General features: G+C 34.8%; 1 protein-coding gene across 1 annotated transcript; it reads left to right on the plus strand.

Annotated features, from left to right (window-relative positions):
* Nucleotides 1–3,372: 3,372 nt before the first annotated feature.
* LOC141391049 (membrane alanyl aminopeptidase-like) lies at nucleotides 3,373–17,647 on the plus strand. Its single transcript, XM_073963969.1, has 7 exons — nucleotides 3,373–3,442; nucleotides 11,057–11,578; nucleotides 11,674–11,832; nucleotides 11,907–12,381; nucleotides 12,447–12,688; nucleotides 16,101–17,225; nucleotides 17,296–17,647. Exons 2-7 carry the CDS (start codon nucleotides 11,073–11,075, stop codon nucleotides 17,597–17,599), a joined length of 2,811 nt encoding a protein of 936 aa, XP_073820070.1. The 5' UTR covers nucleotides 3,373–3,442; nucleotides 11,057–11,072; the 3' UTR covers nucleotides 17,600–17,647.
* Nucleotides 17,648–22,850: the final 5,203 nt, after the last annotated feature.

The following is a 22,850-nucleotide window of genomic DNA, read 5'->3' on the forward strand; positions in this document are numbered from 1 at the left end:
TACGGCGCGGACCTGTACCGACAAGTTCCTAAGGGAAAGTTTTATACCCCGAACGAAGACTAAATACCAAATTTCAGCCATTTCTGAGGTATATTGAAGCCACAACCTTCAAAATACCGAAATCGGGAGGTAACGTTCTATGGGAGCTATATGAAGGCGTGAACCTATACCGAAAAATTTCATATGGATAGTTTAGTATCCCAAATGCCAAATTTCAGCCATTTCGGTGGAATATTGAGGCCACAACCTTCAAAACACCGGAAATCGGGAGGTACCGTCCTATGGGGGCTATACTAAGGCGTGGACATGTACCGATAAAATTCTGGAGAAACGTTTTATAACCCCAACGAAGACTAAGTACCAAATTTTCGCCATTTTGGTGTGATAATGAAGCTAAAACTTTCAAAATACCGAAAATCGGGTGATACCGTTCTATGGGGGCTATATCAATACGTGGATCGATAAATCCCATTTGCAATGCCAAACATCCAAGGAGTAATAGAAACTTATATACCAAATTACAAAGCTCTATCTTAAAAATTGCGCAGTATCATGATTTAAACAGACGGACGGATAGACGGACATGGTTATATCGGCTTAGAATTTTATCCTGATCAAGAATATATATATATATACTTTATAGGGTCTCCGATGAATATTGCGATGTGTTACAAACAGAATTACAAATTTAATTATACCCTCCATATTACACGGTGCTCTTGAATCAAATTTAAATGGAAGGTGCTTACACCTGGGAATTTTTTGTGGATTCTGAAACTACAATGTTCATAGATGAGAAAAATCAAAAAAACTAAAAAAATCGCCGCACATACGGGTACTACAGGCCAAAAGTTGATCAAAACTCAACATATAAAAATCGCGTTTTTAAAAACAAACTATTGGTAAACAGTCACCTGACCCTTTTCCCCATTCGCTATGACCATCTGCAACTATTTGCGGTTAACCAATCTAAAGCAGCAGCCGATTGAACTCAGCTATAATGAGAGCAAAAAAGTACATGTTCAAATATTATAAAATGAAGTGAACATTGAAATAAAAATATTTTCGCGAAAATTTATAATTTTCAAGGTTTTTTGTTTTTGTATATTCTCCGTACAAGATAAGCTTATAAAAGTTCCAAATTGTTTTTGCAACTTCACTCTTTAATAATGATGGTACGTCTCTTCCTTCATGCATATTTTTTATGATAATTTTTAAGATAACTCAAATTTAAAAAGTGAATTAGTGCATGATGCGAACGTTTGCGGACCATAATTACTTTTGGTGATTTATGCACGGAAGTCTACAACATTAGATCCAATCATAATATATTGTGCATATTTGCGCCATTCTGAAAAAAATCTAATTTTTAATTTTTATTTTTTTTTCCGAAAAATCACATTTTTTTCTGAATTAAAATTGGAATAATGTATGTAAAATAATATAAAAAAATATTTTACTAACGTTTGCCAACACTAATTTTGATCTACCTTATTAGCGGGGCTCTTATTAATCAGAATGTATCATAACTTTTGATATAAGTTTGCGCCATTCCGAAAAATCACGGTTTTTTCTCATATAAAAGTGGAATAATTTAGAAATAATAATAGAAATAAAAAATCGAATGGAGATATAACTATATAAATCTGAACCGATTTGAACCAAAACTGACACACTGTTTTTCGGTCTCGTTCTGGATGCATGTACCAATTTTTAGCTTGATCGGATATATATTGCGCTTTTAGTGCATTATTTACCTCATATCCGATGCTAATATATATGGGAGCTATATCCAAATCTGGACCGATTTTCATTATTTTCTACAAAAATAGTCCTTGGACCAAAGATATGATTTGTGCAAAATATTATATCAATCGGATTATAAATGAGGTTTTTAGGAGTTTTAATCAACTTTTAGCATACATTACTCCTATGTGCGCCGGAGCGCTTTTTAAATAAATCGCGATTCAACTTGACATTTTTAGGGGTGGTTTAGGTTTTCACGATTTTGCTTAGAAACCGCAAGTCTTATCAAAATGACATTGATGAAAATGTTGTAGCTATGAAAATTCTCTACAAGATTGACCCTTACGGTATTTTCCTATGTTTTACCATTTTTGAGATATTGAAGTTCAAATTGGGACAATGCACTGACTGTATCGCCCCCTTATAAAACAATGTAATGAAAGGTGCGCCTTAACTAATATTTAATGAATACCCCCTTACACAGGGGAAGTTTTTGTGAATTCTGAAACAGCAATGTTCATAGATGAGAAAAATCCAAAAACAAGAAAAAATCGCTGTAGGGATTTTTAAATAAATCGCGGTCAAAATTCACATTTTTAGGTGTTTTTTAGGTTTTCACGATTTTGCTTGGAAACCGCAACTCCAATCGAAATGGAGCTAAAGAAAATGTTGTAGCTGTGAAAATTATCTACAGGATTGACGTTTATTATTTATTCACAGGCTGTACCATTTTTGAGATAGAGAAGCTCAGTTTACATTTTTAGGTTGTTTTGTTATGGTTTCGCGATTTTGCTTGAATACGGAAAGTCTTATCGGCGTGGGACCTGAGAAAATCTCACAGCTATGAAAATTCTCTACAAGACTGGCTTATGTAATTTTTCCTAGGTTGTACCATTTTTTAAGTTTATGTTGGGAAATTGCAGTCATGACATTGTTTTAAAAGGAGACGATACAGAATTGAATTGAATTTGAATTGTCCCAATTTCAACTTCTATATCTCAAAAGTTGTAAAACCTACGAAAATATCATTAAGGTCAGTCTTGTAGAGAATTTTGATAGCTACAACATTTTCTTTATTCCCATTTTGATAGGACTTGCGGTTTCCAAGCAAAATTGCAAAAACCTAAACAACCCTTAAAAATGTCAACTTGAATCGCGATTTACTTAAAAAGCCCTCCGGCGATTTTTTAGTTTTTTGATTTTTCTCATCTATGAACATTGTAGTTTCAGAATCCGCAAAAACTTCCCAGGTGTAAGCACCTTCCATTTAAATTTGATTCAAGAGCACCGTGATTATGGTGGAGGGTATAAAAATGTACTGAGGGGGTGCTATAGTTTTGCCCCACACTGTATATTACAACTTGTATTTCCGATAACCGGATTTATATGCCAAAGAAAAGGGCATAATGATTTTGCGATTAAACAATTAAAAAAGACCAGCCAGACAACAGTGGAGCAATGAGAATGTTTAACAGCACTACGCGGTAAGTATTTTTTTAAAATCAGCTAAACGATGAGGCCTTATCGGATGGTCAATAAAATACAATTCTTCAGATAACTTGAAATGCCAACATAAAGATTTGATGGTATTTGATATAAATACAAGCATTTTTCGTTTTCAGCTTTCAGTTATTAGCCATATTTCCAAACGGAAAATATTAACTCACCGACCAACGTGAAAGGATCTTACGTAGAGGTGGGTACTTCAAGAAGTGTGGAAAGAATGAGTTATAAATGAAGAGAAACAATTGGAAATACAGTGAAGAAAATGTGTATGTGGAAATTAATAAAAGAATAGCGGCCAATATTGCCCAGAAAAGTGCAAAATATGTTTAGATATTGATTTGTTTATTGATATTGTCATACATAAATAGATTTTCAAAGTTTATATGTGTTTCTATACCTCTAAAAATTAAAAAAAATAAAATAATTAATAATCTCAACATCTTCAACACACAGACATGATAGGTTATATCAATTATCAAATAACTCAGCCATAAAAATATAAAACAAATTTAAAAATTTCTACCTGTAATACGTAAACAAGATAAATAATTATTTATTAATAATGCATAAAACTGAATTTCAAAACCGGGTGTTAAACGTGAAAGTTATTGACCTTGCATTGTAATACAATAAAATGGACTTCAATTTTCATAGGTGGTTTTGTTAAAAAATTTGAAAAAAGCAAGGTAAAATATTTTGGTATTGGAAAAAATGTGCACATTTTTGAAGATTTAACATATTTTTTAGGCATCTGAGGTTATTATTCCCCTTGGGTGGGGATAGTGTTCATGATAATCACATGTTTTACGTTTTTATATTGTCATTAACTGATTGAAATCATTGGGGCCCTTACATTTGCTGAATGCCTAGAGTATAAATACTATGGTGATAACTATTTTACAACCTCTTATCCCTGAAGCATATTTCGATTAGCTCTTATTTTAGATTAGATAAAATCCTAGATATATGATGATTCGATAAATAAACTAGCACACAAAATGATTTTAATTTTTTTATTTATCAGTATTTTGCGCGATTTTTTAAGCAGTTATATCGAGCCCTTCCCGCGAAAAAGGTGTAAGCGACAAAAAGGTAATTTTACAGGAGACGGTTTTTATTGAATAACTTTAGACATAACCAAAATTGTTTATTCAAATTTGGTATAGTTCTGTTATTAAATCCTACTTACTGAAAAAATAAAAAAAATGTGGAATATCTTCAATATAACGGTAGTTTGTGTCGCTTACATCTTTTTCGCTGTCACGCAATCAGGCTTTTACTTTGAGAAGTGGCGGTTACATCAAAAAAAGTATTTGAAACAAATCATTTTTAGAGTAATTCTTATCTACAATTTAAAAACAAAGCATACTAATTTTATAGCAAGTATTTATTCGAAGAATTATAAGATTAAAACTCATTTCTTGTAATATAGTTGAATAACGACATGGTATGTAAATGTGCAATTTGATGTAAGCGACAATTCGCTGTCACAAACAAATGTACACAAAAAGCAAAAATGGCGCTTACATCAAAATTGTTTTTGCTCTAATTTCGTAACGGTACATGGCTGAGTTCTAAAAATTTGGGAGATGGTGTGTTGGAATATTCTTCATAGATTTCCGTAAAAAAACGAAAATCGAAAAAATGTCGCTTACATCATTTTCGCGGGAAGGGCTCGATATAATTGAACACAATCTTTACAACCATACCCAGCAAAAAGTTTGCCTCCAAAGAGGCAGTTAAATCATATGTACAAGTGATTTGAAAGTGCATCAAATTATGCATTTTCACTCATTCTTTTTACAAAAGCGTGACCCCGGAAAGAGGCACTGCATTTTAACTATCCCTTTTGCATTGCATTTTAACTAACCCTTTGGGGTAGAATAGGATGCAGTCCAAAGCACGTGTTTTGATACAGGGATTCTGCGGAACAGAACAAATAAAATGCATTTATTATTTGTGTAAAACAAAAATATTAAGAACTTTATTACATTAACACAAATTATGAAAATTCTCCATTGAATTCAATCGCAACCATTCGTGTTTCCTCCGCTCTCCATTTAATCCAAGCTGAACTGTTTTTGCTTCATCTGCTAAATGGGTTTGATATTGTCTTCCCATCACCAGTTAAGATTTCGACATGTACTCCAAGAGCACTCCATTGGGAAATTTTCTTATCGTGAGTTACCGCAAAAATGTTCGCAATAATTTTATTTTATAACAAAATGTTGGAAATGTTATATTTTTGGAAATTTTATGCCGCTGCTGTAGAGATGTAAAAACTGATTTATGTACTTGTAGGGATCTCTAACAATTGCTAATAAAAATATAGCGAACGGAGTGCCTTTTTCACGACTCCGTTTGGACTGCATCCGGACGCTGTTAAATTGTGAGGAATTGGAGTGCCCTTTTCACGACTCCGTTTAACTGCATGCGGATGTTGTTAAAATGTGACAAATGGATGTGATTCTTTGGATTGCACCCAAATGCTGTTAAAATGTGAAGAATGGAATGCCTTTTCACGACCCCGTTTGAACTGCATCAAAACATGCCGTGATGCAGATTGCACTACTTGCAATTTATTTTGCTGGGTATAAATACATTGTAGAATAGGGCGATCCAAAAAAAAAAAAAAAAAAAAAGAAAAAAAAATTGGAACTCCTTCCTCCTAAATTTTTTCTACATTTGATCCAAAAAACTTATGTATATATGCAATTTTATGCGATCGGTTAACGTTAAACCGTGCCACCCGAGCGATCTTTGTTTCCATAGTAATTTGTATGGGGCCAAAGATGCATTTTGACAAAAATTCTCCAAAGGTGGCAACCAGTTCATTGTTGTTTCTAAAAACGAATCCTTTGAACGTCGTAGTATTTCTACCAGACATATGTAGATCATCTTCGAATATGGTCTATATTGGGCCGCTCCTTTCGGTACCTCCTACCCGAAATTTCAACATTTTCACGATAACCATCGAAGGAGTGACATCCGTCCAACCCTTGCGCATCGTAATATTTTTTGATACTTAAATCAAGTTCTAATATTGAATATATCGGTCCAAACTTTCGAAATTTCTGATTTTTTTTTCGCAAATATGCAGTGTTGAGACATATCTAGGATAGTATTGATTTTTATACTATAATCCACTATAATATGGAGGGTATAATTAAATCTGTATACCATTTGTAACACATCGAAATATTCATCGGAGACCCTATAAAGTATATATATTCTTGATCAGGGTAAAATTCTAACTCGTTATAACCATGTCCGTCTGTCCGTCCGTCCGGCGGTCTGTTGAAATTAAGATACAGCTCGCAATTTTTAAGATAGAGCTTTATAATTTAGTATAGAAGTTTCTATTTCTATTATACCTAGGATGGTATTCCCCATATAACGGTGCCACCCGATTTTCGGTATTTTTGAGATTCTAGCTTCATTATCATACCGAAATGACTGAAATTTGGTACTTAGTCTTCGTTGGGGGTATACAACTTTCCCCCAGAATTTAGTATGTATATGTCTACGCCTTCCTATAGCCCCCCAAAGAACAGTACCTCCCGATTTTTGGTATTTTGAAGGTTTTAACTTCATTATTTCACCGAAATGGCTGAAATCTGGTACTTAGTCTTCGTTGGTCGTATAAAACTTTCCCCCAGAATATTGTCTGTATAGGTCCACGCCTTCATATAGCCCCCATAGAACGGTACCTCCCGATTTTCGGTATTTTGAATGTTGGGGCCTCAATATTCCACCGAAATGGCTGAAATTTGGTATTTAGGTTTTATTTGGGGTATAAAACTTTCTTCCATAAATTTGTCCGTATATTTTTACGCCTTCATATAGCCCCCATAGAACGGTACCTTCCGATTTTCGGTATTTTAAAGGTTGTGGCCCCAATATTCCTCCGAAATGGCTGAAGTTTTGTACTTAGTCTTCGTTATAGTCGTTATAGTATAAAACTTTCTCCCATAAATTTGTCTATATAGTTACACGCCTTCATATAGCCCCCATAGAACGGTACCTCCCGATTTCCGTTATATTAAAGGTTGTGGCCTCAATATTCCGCCGAAATGGCTAAAATTTGGTATTTAGACTTCACTTCTTCCAGAATTTTGTCTGTATAAGTCCATGCCTTAATATAGCCCCCAAAGAACGGTTCCTCCGATTTTCGGCATTTTGAAAGTTAGACACATTGTTTCACCGAAATTGCTGAAATTTTGTATTTAGTCTTCTTCATAAATGAAAGGAAACTAATTGTTTCATTATACTTCAATACAACTCGTGGTGGAGGGTATAACAAGTTCAGCCCGGAACTTAACGACGTTCTTACTTGTTTTACCTCATGTAGTCCTCACGGCTCATACTATGATGGAAGTCCACATTTTGGTCAAATCTTTGTACATCGTAATTGTTCTGACAAACTTACGTCAAATTCGAAGATGGGCAACTTTTACGGGATCTCTCCCCCAAAATTTCAAACATTTAGGGTTAAGAACAGGTTGAAACCTGTTCGCGGTTAACTTTTAAATTTTATGTCGGATATTTAACACAATACTCAATACTTACTGTACGAGTATCAAACACTGAGGGTATATCTCTGTCGGCAAAGCCAACTGATACCTTTTTACTTGTTTCAACATAACCTAAGTATTAAGAAGAGCGAGTATCTGTCATGTTCCATGGAGCGTTATTTTCTTCCCGTTGCAGCCCAGGCCCTTTGCAAGGAGAACCAAACTTGTTGCCTCGGCTTTTTCGAAGGCAGTCACAGATTGGATCGTGTATTCATTCATAATTCGTAGTCTTCTGCGCAGGAGCATTGGATTGTCCCTGTTTCTTTGTGTGTTTCTTGCAACACATCGATATTATTCTTCAGTTACCCGTAATTATTCCTAATGCTCCTAATGCTAATTTCAGGTTGGATTTCTTCATTGAAAGTAGAGATGCGGTTCTTCGCTTGGAAAGTATTGGTCATATTACCTCGGATACCCTACAACTGGGTTCATTGTACAAAATCTGGCTAACCTTTTCCCTATATCGTTGTTCCAGCTGACTGATGATGCGGCACAAAAGTGGCTTGATTGAGTTGTTAACTTCCATATCGGTTGACTTCGATCCGTGATACGCCAGTTCATCTGCTATATAATTTTCTTCGATGCCGCAATGAACCGGGACCCAACACAAAGTAACGTTTGATTTTAGGGTCTTCAAAACCTTCTTGCAGTCCAAAACTGCAGCAGACTTGATAGAGTCTGCACTCTTTGCTGCCAGTTTCTGCACTACGAGATCCATTCTCCGCCCGTCTGTTGTAACCACTCCAGTGTCAGCAATAATTGATATAGAAAGCTAAAATTTTGCACCCCAATTTCTTTTTTCCATAGGCAGGTCAAGATCGAAGATGGTCTATATAAGTCCAAGTTTTGGTATAACCCCCATATAGGGGTACCTCACGATTTAAGGTATTTTGAGGATTTTATCTATATTTTTTTGACCAAACTAATTGAAATTTGACATTTGAGGTTCTTAATGGACCAGAAACTTCTTCACTAAAAATTGTCAAGATAGGTCCACGTTTTGGTAAAGCCCCCATATAACGGTACCTCGCGATTTAAGCAATTTTGAAGATTTTAGCTACAATTTTCTCCCAAATTGGCTCCAATTTGGCACTTGGAGTTTCAAGAGATCAAAAAACTTCTGCACCAAAAATGGTGAAGATAAGTCCAAGTTTTGGTATAGCCCCCATATAAAGGTACCTCACGATATAAGGTTTTTTGAGGATTTTACCTACATTCTCCGCTCAAATTGCCTCTAGGTTGACACGTGGAGTTTCGAGAGGTCAAAAAACTGCTGCACAAAAAATTGTGTTCATAGGTTCACGTTTTGGTATAGACTCCCTATAACGGTACCTCCCGATATAAGGTAATAGCTAAATTTTTTGACCGAAGTAGCTGTAATTTGACATTTGAAGTTGTCATTAGTCACGAAACTTCTCCACCAAATATCGTCAACATTAGTCCATGTGTTGGTATAGCCCCCATATAACGGTACCCCCGGTATTTTGAGGATTTTAGCTAAAATTTTTGACCGAACTAGCTGAAATTTTACATTTGAAACTTCTTGAACAAAAATCGTCCACACAGTTCCATTTTTTGGTATAGGTCGCATAGAACGATTTTTGACATTTGAAGTTCTCAGAGGTCTCGAAACTGCTCCACCAAAATTCGTTCACAATGATTTTCGTACATATGGGGGATATAAAGGTACCAATAGATTGAAGAAATGTTTAGATACATTTTTTGGCCTAATTTTGGCATTTGGGGTATCCGTGGTAGAAAAATTTTTGTTCCTAACAGGAAACTAATTATTCCATTTTAGTTCAGAAGTTTTTATCGTATAGGGTATAAAATGTTTGGCCCGGCCGAACCTAATGTTTTTTTGCTTGTTCTCATTAAAACCTACGACCTCATTTAACGCTTTTTCTGCCGATTTTCGTTTTATGTAGACGTGTTGGTCGGAACTAATAACATAGCGTGAAAGCTTGGCCCTTATTCCAAAGTCCAGTAACATTTCAATTTTTTTTAGAAAGTAAGATATGCTGATCGGCCTGTAGTTGTCACCGTGACTTTTCTCCATAGAACCGGAATGTACAATAAACACATATGGGGGTTCAATGCTTCCGATGCATTATAATGATGCCGTCTGGTCCGGCTGATTTAAGGGGTTGAAGGTGTTTATTTTCCATTAAATTTTTGGACGACTTATAGAGGGTATCTATAAAATTTCTAGTGGACTGGCTGCGTACAGTTCGAGCACTTGGGTGCTCTGGTGCGGCCATGCAGTTGGGGAAGTGAATATTAGCTAGGAGATCCAAGAGTCTCTAGACTAGAGTTTGTCCATGTGCCATCTTACCGTTTGATACTACCGATGGTTTTAGGATCCTTCGATAGTATCCAAGGGAATTTGGCTCAATAAAGCAGATACAAAATTTGTGTGTCTCTAGACTAGAGTTTGCCCATGTGCCATCGTCCCCTTTGATACTACTATTTTTTGAGTCCTTTGATAGTAACCAACGGAATTTAACTACATACTTGACTCCCGCCATCGACTTATTAAATCAGGTCCATGATTTGCGTGTAGCTTTCTTAATTTCGTTAGTTCTTGCAATCTGTGGACAACTTCGATTTATTTGATTTGTAGTATAGCCATTTGCTGATCTTTTCCTGCCTGGTGAGTTAGTAGGCAGGAGGTCATATAGCTATCAAGAATAACCTTTTTAGCAAGCTTCACTGCATTGTAGACATCTGCGACTGTTGTAGAATAGTGCGATGTGTTCAGCTTTTATTTCGTTCCAGTCATGTCGTGTTTACCGAATGCCTTCAAAAGAGACTTGGAAAAGTATTTTCCGGTGGTCGAAAAAGTAACACTCATCCGATACTTTCCTGCCAATAATAAGGCATTTGTCTTCATTTATAAGGGTTACATCGATAACCTTCCCCTAGGTTCTATTTTGAAGAGTATTCTCATTATCCCTATTACAATTCTAAGATTATGACTTAAAATATACTCGAATACGGACTTTATGTCGGTGCTATCTAAGTGGAAATGGTGAGCAACGTAAACTAATCATAGTAATGATATAAACGTTTCAAGTCCATAATGAAACCTTTACATTACATTAATGAAAGTATTAGAAAGAAGTTTCTTTACATCAGTGAAGAAGTTTCATTGTATCATTGAAAAAGTTTCATTATATTAATGAAGAAGTTTAATTCATGTTGAAATTCATATCATTTTTTACTTTCAGATAATTTTTTTTTAAAATGAAGTTCACGATTGTAGCTGCCACTCTGGCAGTATGCATGTGTGCATTGGGCACAGCAGCTCCCCTTGCCGAAGAAGAGGTTGAACCTATTGTTCCCGCTGCCAATGAAGAATATCGTCTACCAACCATAATCACACCCATCAACTATAACCTTACACTAAGACCTTATTTGTTGGAAAGCGATCCGGCCGATAAACGTTTCACTTTTGATGGTGAATGCTACATAACAATTACGGCTAGCGAAAATACAAATTCATTGGTTTTGCACAGTAAAAATTTGAAATATTCTCTACGTGAATATTATGCCAAAAATCAACCCGCTACAAAATATACTCTACCCAATGCTGAACCAAACAGTCTTACCGATATTGTTATGTATAGTTTGACAACAGCTTTGAATGCAAATCAAGAATATGTTTTACATTTTGTCTATAGCGGTACCATGGATGATGATATGCACGGTTTCTATCGTAGTTCATATACCGATACCAAGAATAACACCAAGTAAGAAATAGTGAAAAAAATATTCTTTTCTGGAATCGGAAGAATAATTTTGATTTTTTGAAAATATTTAAATGATGTTGTACTCTTTTTTATAGATGGCTGGGTTCCACTCAATTCCAAACGAATCATGCCCGTCGTGCCTTCCCCTCTTTTGATGAACCCCGTTTCAAGGCCACTTTCGATGTTGCTCTTACCCGTCACAAGAGCATGAAGACCCACAGTAACACTCGCATTGCCAACAGCACCACCAATGGGTAAGTTCAAAATCATCAACAACAAAATGTTTTGAATATTTCTAAATGTTCGTATTTCATTTTAAATTCTCCAGTGATTACATTACCGATCATTATATCCAAACCCCCAAACTGTCTACCTATTTGTTGGCTTTCATTGTCTCCGAGTTCAATGAACGTTTCAATGGCGATTTTGGTGTTATTGCCCGTCCTGAATTCTATGCCCAAACCGAATATGCCTTTGATGTTGGCCAGAAAATCTTAAATGAATTCGGTGACTACTTCAACATGTCCTACTACACCATGGGTATCGATAAAATGCATATGGCTGCCATTCCTGATTTCTCGGCCGGTGCTATGGAAAATTGGGGTCTTTTGACATATCGTGAACGTGGTTTGCTCTATGAAGAAGGTTCCACCACTCGCAGTGCTCAACAATATATTGCCTCTATTATTGCCCACGAACAAACTCACATGTGGTTTGGTGATTTGGTTACCTGCCAATGGTGGAGTTACACCTGGTTGAATGAAGGCTTTGCCCAATTTTTCCAATACTTTGGTACCCACATGGTAAGTTTTTTGGAAATTTTCAATGAAATTATCTGTCATAATTTATTTTAATTTTGTTTTTGCAGGTTGAGGATCATTATCAAATGGATCAACAATTCGTTGTCAATCAAGTCCAAGCTGTCATGAACATGGATTCGACGAACAACACGAATCCCATGACTGATGAAAACACCAACACCCCTGCCGATTTGAGCCGTATGTTTAATAGCATTTCCTACAACAAAGGTGCCACTTTCATTCGTATGATCAAACATATCATGGGTGAAGAAAACTTCAAGAACTCGCTACGTGAATATTTGAGCACACAGTAAGTTTAGAGATTATGTTAATGTGAAATGTGTGCTGCATATTTTTAGGTAGCAAGGGATAAAATCCTAATTATATGGTAGGGATTTCAGATGTATCTGTTAGAACATATTAAAAAAAACATTGTTCCACAACATCCTATACGGGACATGGCTATACTCCAATCCCATATAGTTCCTTCAATAATTTCGCGAAAATACTTGGATAATCCTAAAGATTACAGATTTTGTTCGTGTAGACCATGGATCTGGTAGTGGAATAATTAGACAGACCCACAGTCCACGTTCTTGATTAAAGATTTTAAAAAATTCTCGTGATTGAAAAAATATTGTCTACGTCCCTGAAAAATTTCTTTAAAACCTTTAAAATATATTTTAAAATATCCACATCCTTAACAATTATTTGAAAAACACAACCTTGAAATTTTTTAGGAACTAGCGTCCTTACTTTTTTAATCCACTTCCTTGAAAAAATTTGTTTAAAAAATTGCATCCTTAAGAAATATTCTGAAAAAATCACCGTCCCTGAAAAAAAAATCTTAAAAAGCGCGTTTTTAAAAATATTTTGAAAAAATCCACGTCCTAAAAATATTTTTAAACATCTAAGTGCTTGAGAAAAATAAATTAAAAAATCTACATCAATGAAAAAATAATTTTTATAAAATCCTTTAAAAATATTTTTTAAAAAAATACGAGTCCTTTAAAAAATATTTGTAAAAAATCCATGTCCTTGAAAAAATATTTGTAAAAAATCCACGTCCTTGAAAAACTATTTTTCAAAATACACCTCCTTGAAAAAATATTTGTAAAACATCCACGTCTTTGAAAAACTATTTATAAAAAATGCACGTCCTTGAAAAGTTTTATTTCAAAAAATCCACGTTTTTGAAAAAAATTGTTTTAAAGAATCCATATTCTTGAAAAAAATATTTTTAAAAAATCCACATTCTTGATAAAATATTTTAAAAAAACACGTTTATGAAACAATTTAAAAAAAATCCACGTTCATGAGAAGCATTTTTTAAAAATTCCAATTATTATTATTTGTAAAAAATAAAATACTTTAAAAATCCACGTTCTTGACAAAAATAGTTTTAAAGAATCCAAGTTCTTGAAAAAAATATTTTTAAAAAATCCAAATTCTTGAAAAAAGTATTTAAAAAAACACGTTTTTGATACAATATTTTTAAAAAATCCACGTTCATGAGAAACATTTTTTTTAAAAATCCACGTCCTTGAAAAACTAATTTTAAAAAATCCAGCTTATTGACAACTTTTTAAAAAAAATCCTTTTGCTTGAACAATTTTTTTTAAAAAATCCAAGTCATTTTAAAATATTTTTAAAAAATCCAAGTCCTTTAAATTTTTTTTTTTTTAAAAGCCAAGTCCTTTAGAAATTATATTTCCAGGTACTTGAGAAACTATTTTTAAAAAATCCATCTCCTTGAAATCTTATTTTTCAAAAACTATTTTTGAAAATCCACGTCCTTGAGAACTGTTTTTAAAAATCCACCTCCTTGAAAAAATATTTTTCTAATATCCACGTCTTTGAAAAAATATTTTTCTAAAATCCACCTTGAAAAAATATTTTTCTAAAATCCACGTCCTTGAAAAAATATTATTAAAAAAACGCCTTTGAAAAAAAAAAAAAATTTAAAAAATCCAGGTCCTTTAAAAAGTATTTTTAAAAAATCCAGGTCCTTTAAAAAGTATTTTTAAAAAATCCAGGTCCTTTAAAAAGTATTTTTAAAACTCGTCCTTGAAAAAATATTTTTAAAAAATCCACGTCCTTGAAAAGTATTTTTAAAAAACCCACGCCCTTGAAAAGATATTTTTAAAAAATCCACGTCCTTGAAAAAATATTTTTAGAAAACCACGTCCTTGAAAAGCTGTTTTAAAAAATCCAACTCCTTGAAAAAATATTTTTAAAAAATCAACGTCCTTGAAAAACAATTTTTAAAAAAATCCAAGTCCTTGAAAAACTATTTTTAAAAAATCCACCTCCTTGAAAAAATATTTTTCTAATATCCACGTCTTTGAAAAAATATTTTTCTAAAATCCACCTTGAAAAAATATTTTTCTAAAATCCACGTCCTTGAAAAAAATATTATTAAAAAAACGCCTTTGAAAAAAAATTTAAAAAATCCAGGTCCTTTAAAAAGTATTTTTAAAAAATCCAGGTCCTTTAAAAAGTATTTTTAAAAAATCCAGGTCCTTTAAAAAGTATTTTTAAAAATCCTCGTCCTTGAAAAAATATTTTTAAAAAATCCACGTCCTTGAAAAGTATTTTTAAAAAATCCACGCCCTTGAAAAGAAATTTTTAAAAAATCCACGTCCTTGAAAAAATATTTTTAGAAAACCACGTCCTTGAAAAGCTGTTTTAAAAAATCCAACTCCTTGAAAAAATATTTTTAAAAAATCAACGTCCTTGAAAAACAATTTTTAAAAAAATCCACGTCCTTGAAAAACTATTTTTAAAAAATCCACCTCCTTGAAAAAATATGTTTAAAAAATCAACGTCCTTGAAAAGTATTTTTAAAAAATCCAAGCCCTTGAAAAAATATTTTTAAAAATTCACGTCCTTGAAAAAATATTTTAAAATAAAATATATTTAAAAAATCCACGTTCTTAAAGAATTATTATTAAAGAATCTACGTTCTTAATTTCTTTTAAACCCACGTTCTTAAAAAAAATACGAAAATGAAAAAATATTTTTAAAAATCCACGTTCTTGAGAACTTATGTTTTAAAAATCCAAGTCTTTAAAAAATTCTATTTAAAAAATCCATGTCCTTGAAAAAATTGTTTTAAAAATCCAGGTTCTTGCAAAAAATTGTTTAAAAAATTTATGTCCTTGCATAAAATTGTCTGCAAATACCATGTCCTTGAAAAAATATTTTTAAAAAATTCAGGTCCTTAAAAAATATTTTTAAGAAATCCATGTCCATCAAAATATTTTCTTTAAAAACCGCACGTCCTTGAAAAAATATTTTTAAAATATCCAAGTCCTTTAAAAAATATTTTTACAATATCAAAGTCCTTAAAATATTTCTGATAATCCCACCTCCTTGAAAAAATATTTTTAAATAATCCAAGTCTTCGAAACAAATATGTTTAAACAATAAACGTCTTAAAAAAAAATACTTTTAAAAAATCCAATTGCCTAAAAAATATTTTTAAACAATCCAAGTCCTTGAAAAATATTTTAAACAATTCACGTCCTTCAAAAAATATTTGTAAAAAATCCACGTCCTTTAAAAGGTATTTGTAAAAAAAAGTGTCCTATGATAAGAAAATCTTCTGTGACGTTCATGGGAAATATTTTTATTTATTTTATTAATTTATGGTATTTTGATATTTGACATCTACTTTTCATTGAGTTACTTATTTTATTTTCGTTTTTTTCTTTCACCAGCAAGTACACCAACACCGTGCCCCAAGATTTGTTCACCATCTGGAAGAAATACCTCCCCAGTGAATTCCAAGAATATGCCCATGGTCTATTCCATGGCTTTACCGAACAAGTTGGTTATCCTGTCATCACTTTCAATCTGACATCTCCCACCAATTTGGTCATTAGCCAAAAGCGGTTCTTGTTGAAGGAAGGCGATGGTGCTGATCCCAGCTTAGAGTACACTGTACCCATTACCTATACAACCAATGTTGAAAAAGATTTCGATGCCACCACACCCAAATTGTTTATTACACCCACCACCGGCCCAGTTACTGTTAAATTCAACTCAAATGTTTCCTGGATTGTTGGTAATGTCCAAGAAACCGGTTATTACCGTGTCAATTATGATGTCAAATCTTGGCATGGTATCCATCATGCTTTGCTCTCTAACAATTGGAGTGGTATTCATGAATTGAATCGTGCTCAAATTGCTGATGATCTCTTCAATTTGGCTCGTGCCAGTGTTATTGATTACTCTTTGGCCTTCGATGTCTTGGAATTTTTGAAAACCGAAACCAACTACTTGCCATGGACTGCTGCCTTTAACGGTTTCGATTATTTGGTAATTCGTTTGGGTGTTGACACCGCCGACTTTGCTGTTTACATTCGTGATATCACCGCCAAGGCTTACGATCTCTTGGGTTTCGAAGAGAAGGCCAGCGACACCAGTTTGGATATTTACAATCGTGCCAAGATTTTGTCGTGGGCTTGTAAATTCGGTAAATCAGATTGTATTAGCAAATCTCAGGAATACTTTAAGAATTTGGATAACAAACCTGTACCAGTGAATATTCGCTCGACTGTGTATTGTACCGCCATGCGCGAGGGTACTGAAGCTGATTTCGATAAGTTGTATAACAAATTCTTGACCGAAACTGTTGCCACTGAAGTCACCTTGATATTGAACGCTTTGGGTTGTGTTAAGGACTCTAAATTGGTAAGCAGATTCTTCCACCTCGTTGTATCCGATCAGGTGCGTCGCCAAGACAAATCAGCTGCCCTCTCCAGTTTGTACAGTGAAAATAATGAAAATGTCGAGGAAGTTTTTGATTTGGTTGCTGCTAATGTCGATTCCTTGGCTACATCGTAAGTTCAACATCAGTTGCCTTTGTGGCTTAGAAGTGTTTCTTATTTTATATTTTTAATTTTCTTTTAGAATGGGTGGTTACTCCTCAGTTGCTACTGTTGTTTCCAATATTGCCTCTCGCTTTACTACCACTCAACAAGAAGCTAAACTGAAGAACTTCAACAACCAAAATAAAGCCAAATTCGGTACCTCTGCCAGTACCTTGGAAAACGCTGAAAAGACAGTTGCTGAAAACTTGTTGTGGGCCACGAATAAATTGGATGCCTTCAAAACGCATTTGAAAAATTACAAGGCCAGTGGTAGTGCCAGCCTTAGTGGCTTCACCGCCATCACCGTGGTATTGTTTGCTGTTTTGACCCGTTTCTTTAGTTAAAAGGAGTGAGAGAGCCTGGAGCATGTAATGTTCCAATTAAGTTAAAAATTTGTTATAAAATAAAAAAATCTTTGCGTAGATTTTACTGAATGAAAAAATTGATATTTACTGTACATATATTTTTTAAGAAAAAAAATAATAATAATGAAAAATAAAAAATATAAATAAAAAATAAATTAAAAAAATTAAGTTTCAGTGTTTTATTTAGAAATGCACTTAAAACTAGAAAATAACTTGTCGCTTAGCCTCAATAAATATATTCTTCTTCATGATGGAATATCTCAAATAAAACGCTTGCCGTTTAATTTTGCCACCATTTATAATTTAAATGCAAGCGTTTTATTTGTGAGATTCCATCATGAGAAAGAATATATTTATTAAGGCTAAGCGCCAAGTTATTTTCTAGTTTTAAGTGCATTTCTAAATAAAACACTGAAACTTAATTTTTTAAATTATTTTTTACTTTTAACTTTTTAGTAAATACATTTTTGACCACTGAGAACTAAATTATAGTCAATTTAGGCCGAAAATTTAGATAAAAACTTTAAAATGCCTGAAATCATGTAGTACCGTTATATAAAGGCTATACCAAAACCTGGACTTAAAAAAATAGGCTCATATTCATGTATTGTCATCCAAATCTGAAAAGTGTGTAATGTTTCAGTTCGATTGGTCAACTGCAACTGCGTTAAAAATGAGTTACTAGATTTGAACTAAATCGGGTGGGGGCTATAGGAAAAAATGGACCCAAATTGGATTTTGTCTTTTATTCATGTATTGTCATCCAAATCTGAAAAGTGTGCAAAGTCAAAATTGAGTTACCAGATTTGAAATGCAATTTAAATAAAACACTATAAAAATGGACCAATATTGGTTTTGTTTCCGTATTCATGTATTGTCATCTAAATCTGAAATCAACTGCAACTGTGTTAAAATGAGCTACCAGATTTGACCTAAACGGACACCAAAGCAAGTTAAAAAAAAAACACTGTAAAAATAACATCAATGCACAGTGGATCCACCCATTGGCCAAAAATAAAAAAAATGAATGTCAAAATTTTGGTACAACATCTGGATCGAACGCGATCTTCTTAAGAATAGCTTCAAAAGACGGAACATTTGACTAATATTTTTTGTTTGAGTACAACCTATATTTTAAGTGCAATTAAACATATTCAAAATATCGCGAAACTAATACGTATAGCAAAATATTATAGTGGATTTTGAAGGAGGAGGTAATAGGTTAGGTTAGGTTAGGTTTGGGGATGTGTAGTCAATATATATATATTGACTACGCCACTCGGAGACCTTTCGGTCCATTGTGATCATCCATAAAGAAAAAAGAGGTTCAGAATTACCTGAAAAGACAAGAGAAGAGAAAAGAGAGAAGAATAAAGAAAACAAGTAAAAAAGCATTAAGTTCGGCCGGGCCGAACTTTTCATACCCTCCACCATAAAATATTCCTTCCTGTCCCCAACTTTAAGTGAGTACGTTAAAATGTCAGCTAATGTACATAAAGTGCTTCATTCGGGAAGCCCTTTTTTATGGTGCCTATATCTAACTGTTGACAATTTTTGGTGGGTTAGAAATTGGGAGGTACTGTTATATAGGGGTTATAATAAAACATTGGCCTTTGTTGACAGTTTTTGATGGGAGCCTTTAATGTCAAATAACTCCTAATTCGGTTAAAAAATTTAGCTAGAATCCTCAAAATATCGAAAATCGGTACATAACGTGGGAACTTCAAATGTCATTAACAGCTAGTTCGGAGGTATCTGGGCTATACGAAAATATGAACTTAAATGAACAATTTTTGTTGCAGAATTTTTGTTGACTTTTGAATTTCAAATTACAGAAAGTTCGCCCAAAAAATAAAGCTAAGGTACGGAAAATCGGGAGGTTTGTTTTGGGGATATACAAAAACATGGACCTACGTTCGGTTAAACATTTTAAGTAAAATCCTCAAAGTACCGAAAATCGGGAAGTATCGTTATATTGGGGCTATGTTGAAAATTGTTGATGCAGATGTGTGGTGACCACTACAACCTTCAAATGTCAAATTACAGTTAGTTCTGTTAAAAATTGTAGCTAAAATTGCCAAATGGGCTACCGTTATATGGGGGCTATACCAAAACGTGGACCTATGTCCACAAATTTTGTTATATAAGTTTATTGACACTTAGAACCATAAATGTCAAATTATAGCTAAATCGGTCTGAAAATGTAGCTACAAAAGTCAAAATACCGCAAATCGGGGGGTACCGTTATATGGGGGCTATACCAAAACGTGGACCTATGTCCACAAGTTTTGTTAAATAAGTTTAAAGACACTTAAGAACCCTAAATGTCAAAATATAGCTAAGTCGGTCTGAAAATGTAGCTAAAACCGTCAAAATACCGTAAATCGGGGGGAATCGTTATATGGGGGCTATACCAAAACGTGGACCTATGTCCACAACTTTTGTTACATAAGTTTATTGACATTTAAGAACCCTAAATGTCAAATTATAGCTACATCGGTCTGAAAATGTAGCTAAAAACGTCAAAATACCGCAAATCGGGGGGTACCGTTATATGGGGGCTATACCAAAACGTGGACCTATGTCCACAAATTTTGTTAACACAAAAAAAAACATTGTTCCACAACATCCCATACGGGACAAGGGAGACTTCTCTCATATCAATGAGTGCACCCCGATTCATATTTAGCTCAATGATATGGGACCTACTGTTTATCGCCGAGTCCGAACGGCGTGTCTTAAGACACCACTTGTGGAGAAGTTTTTCAAGGCTGAAATACTCAGGAAATGTCGCCAACATTACTGAGGGGTATTTTGCCACCGTTGAAAAATGTTTGATGTTGCTTGGCCAGGGAATCGAACCGCCGACCTTCTGCGTGCAAGGCGGGCGTGCATACCATTGCACCACGGTGGCACCCACAAATTTTGTTATATATGTTTATTGACACTTAAGAACCCTACATGTCAAATTATAGCCAAATCGGTCTGAAAATGTAGCTAAAAACGTCAAAATACCGTAAATCGGGGGGTACCGTTATATGGGGGCTACACCAAAACGTGGACCGATATAGCCCATCATCGAACTTGACCTGCCTGCAAACAAAAGACGCATTTTCCCAAAATTTCAGCGTCCTATTTCCATTTTTGTGGATGCTAGAGTGATTACCACAGACGGACGGACGGACGGACGGACGTGCTCAGATCGACTTAGAATTTTACCCTGATCAAGAATATATATACTTTATAGGTTCGCAAATGAGTATTTCAATGCGTTACAAACGGAAAAACAAACTTAATATACCCTCCATACTATGGTGGAGGGTATAAAAAAAGGGTGTGGTTTGGAAAGTAGTAATAAATGAATTATTAAAAAGAAAAAATGAAGATATAATAAAGAAAGAGAGGGTGGTTTAATTGTCGATGGTGGAAAAAACTGTCAGGGAAGTAGTTACGCTTATGGGTCGCGCCGTCCCAGCCAATTCAGATTTTTGATGATGTTGTTTATGATTGTTAGTTCCATGTTTGGAGGAAAGCGTATTCCTGTTAATCTAAATCGCTTTCGAGTTAACATCGGGCAACGACATAAAATATGCTCGATCGTCTCCGTTTCCTCCTCATCATCACAGAGCCTGCAATAGTCCACGCCATCATCCTGCCATTTGCCGATAAAAGCTCGGATGTTGCAATGGCCGGTAATGACTCCCGTCAATACCCTGATTTCTGATTTACTCAAACTTAAAAGTGAAGTTGTTCTCTTTGTTGAAAGATTCGGCCAAATGGCCCTTGACACGTTGCACCTTGGTTCATTATGCCATAGTTCCTTGGCTTGTTCTTCAAAGAACGTCCCCACCTTCCGAAAAACGTGACATATGGGTGGTTTGATAGAATCAGTGATAGCTTGACTTGTTGATCGAAATCCATGTCTTGCCAGTTCATCTGCCTTCTCGTTTCCCACAATGTCACAGTGTCCCGGTACCCAGCAGAGTCGGACAGCGTTAAGGTAGAGTTACATTAGGCAAATATTTGCTCCAGCGACCGGCAGTGTGCGCTTACTCAGAGCAAAAGAGTATAAATTCAATGTATTATTAACACTCACTTGATCTCAGTAAGCGCACAATGCCCGTCGCTGGAGCAAATATTTGCCTAATGTGACCTTAGCTTTAGTGAGGTTCGCTAAAGCAGTTATACACTCAAGAACGGCCTCGGACTTGATATTGGGGGATTTGATGGCTTTAAGAGCCGGCTGACTATCAAAAAAGATAGTCACCAAAGATTTCAGTTCAAAGATTTCAGCATACAGACTTTTTATCAACTCTGCGGCCATTTTGATCGCGAAGATTTCTGCTTGGAAAACACTACAGTCGCTGTTCAACCTATATGAGTATTCGAGGCAAAGCTTCTCGCAGTAGACGCCAGCTCCGGTACCTTCTTTCATCTTGGAACCGTCTGTATAGAAAGCCAGATCGTCCAGAGGAGGGTTACTACGGATCCAGTCATCTCTACTAGGGATGACGACCTCAAGATCATCAAATCTATGGATTGGTGACAAGTAGTCGCTGAATTTCCCCTGCTGATTCAAGCTAAGGTTTGACCCTAGCTCCCGAAGAATGCATGCATGACCATAGGTGCTGTCACGCCAACGATTCAATACATGTAGCCTTAGGGCACTACGTGCTGCTTGACCTTTGATGCTAAGTCTCGTGGGCAAGAGGTTTAGCATCGCATTCAGAGCTGCTTGTGGTGTACTTCTAAAAGCTCCAGTTATCAGGATCGAGGCTGCCCTTTGCACCTTGTCTATGTTGCCAGAGTTCGATTTATGTCGAAGCGCATGCCACCAGACAAGACATCCATAGGATAAGATGGGTTTCACAACAGTATTATACAACCAGTGTATAATAGCTGGATTTAACCCCCAAATTTTCCCGATCGAATTCTTACATGAATAGAGTGCGATCATACCTCTCTTCGTCCGTTCCTCGACGTTCCTTTTCCATCTCAATTGAGAATCCAGGATTGTACCTAGGTATTTGGCCTCAGGAGATAGATGTAACTGCACTCCATCCAATGTTGGTGGTATGAAGTCGCCGAGCTTACGCTTTCTGGTGAACAATACCAGTTCTGTTTTCGTTGGATTTACACCAAGGCCATTTGTGGTGGCTCAAATGGACAGCTTTGATAAGGCTCTCTGCATAAGCTCCGAAATTGTGGACAAGAATTTGCCAGTTATTAG

Source organism: Musca autumnalis, unplaced genomic scaffold (assembly GCF_047663935.1).
Source record: "Musca autumnalis isolate F117 unplaced genomic scaffold, ASM4766393v1 scaffold_1, whole genome shotgun sequence".
Classification (NCBI taxonomy): Eukaryota; Metazoa; Arthropoda; class Insecta; order Diptera; family Muscidae; genus Musca; species Musca autumnalis.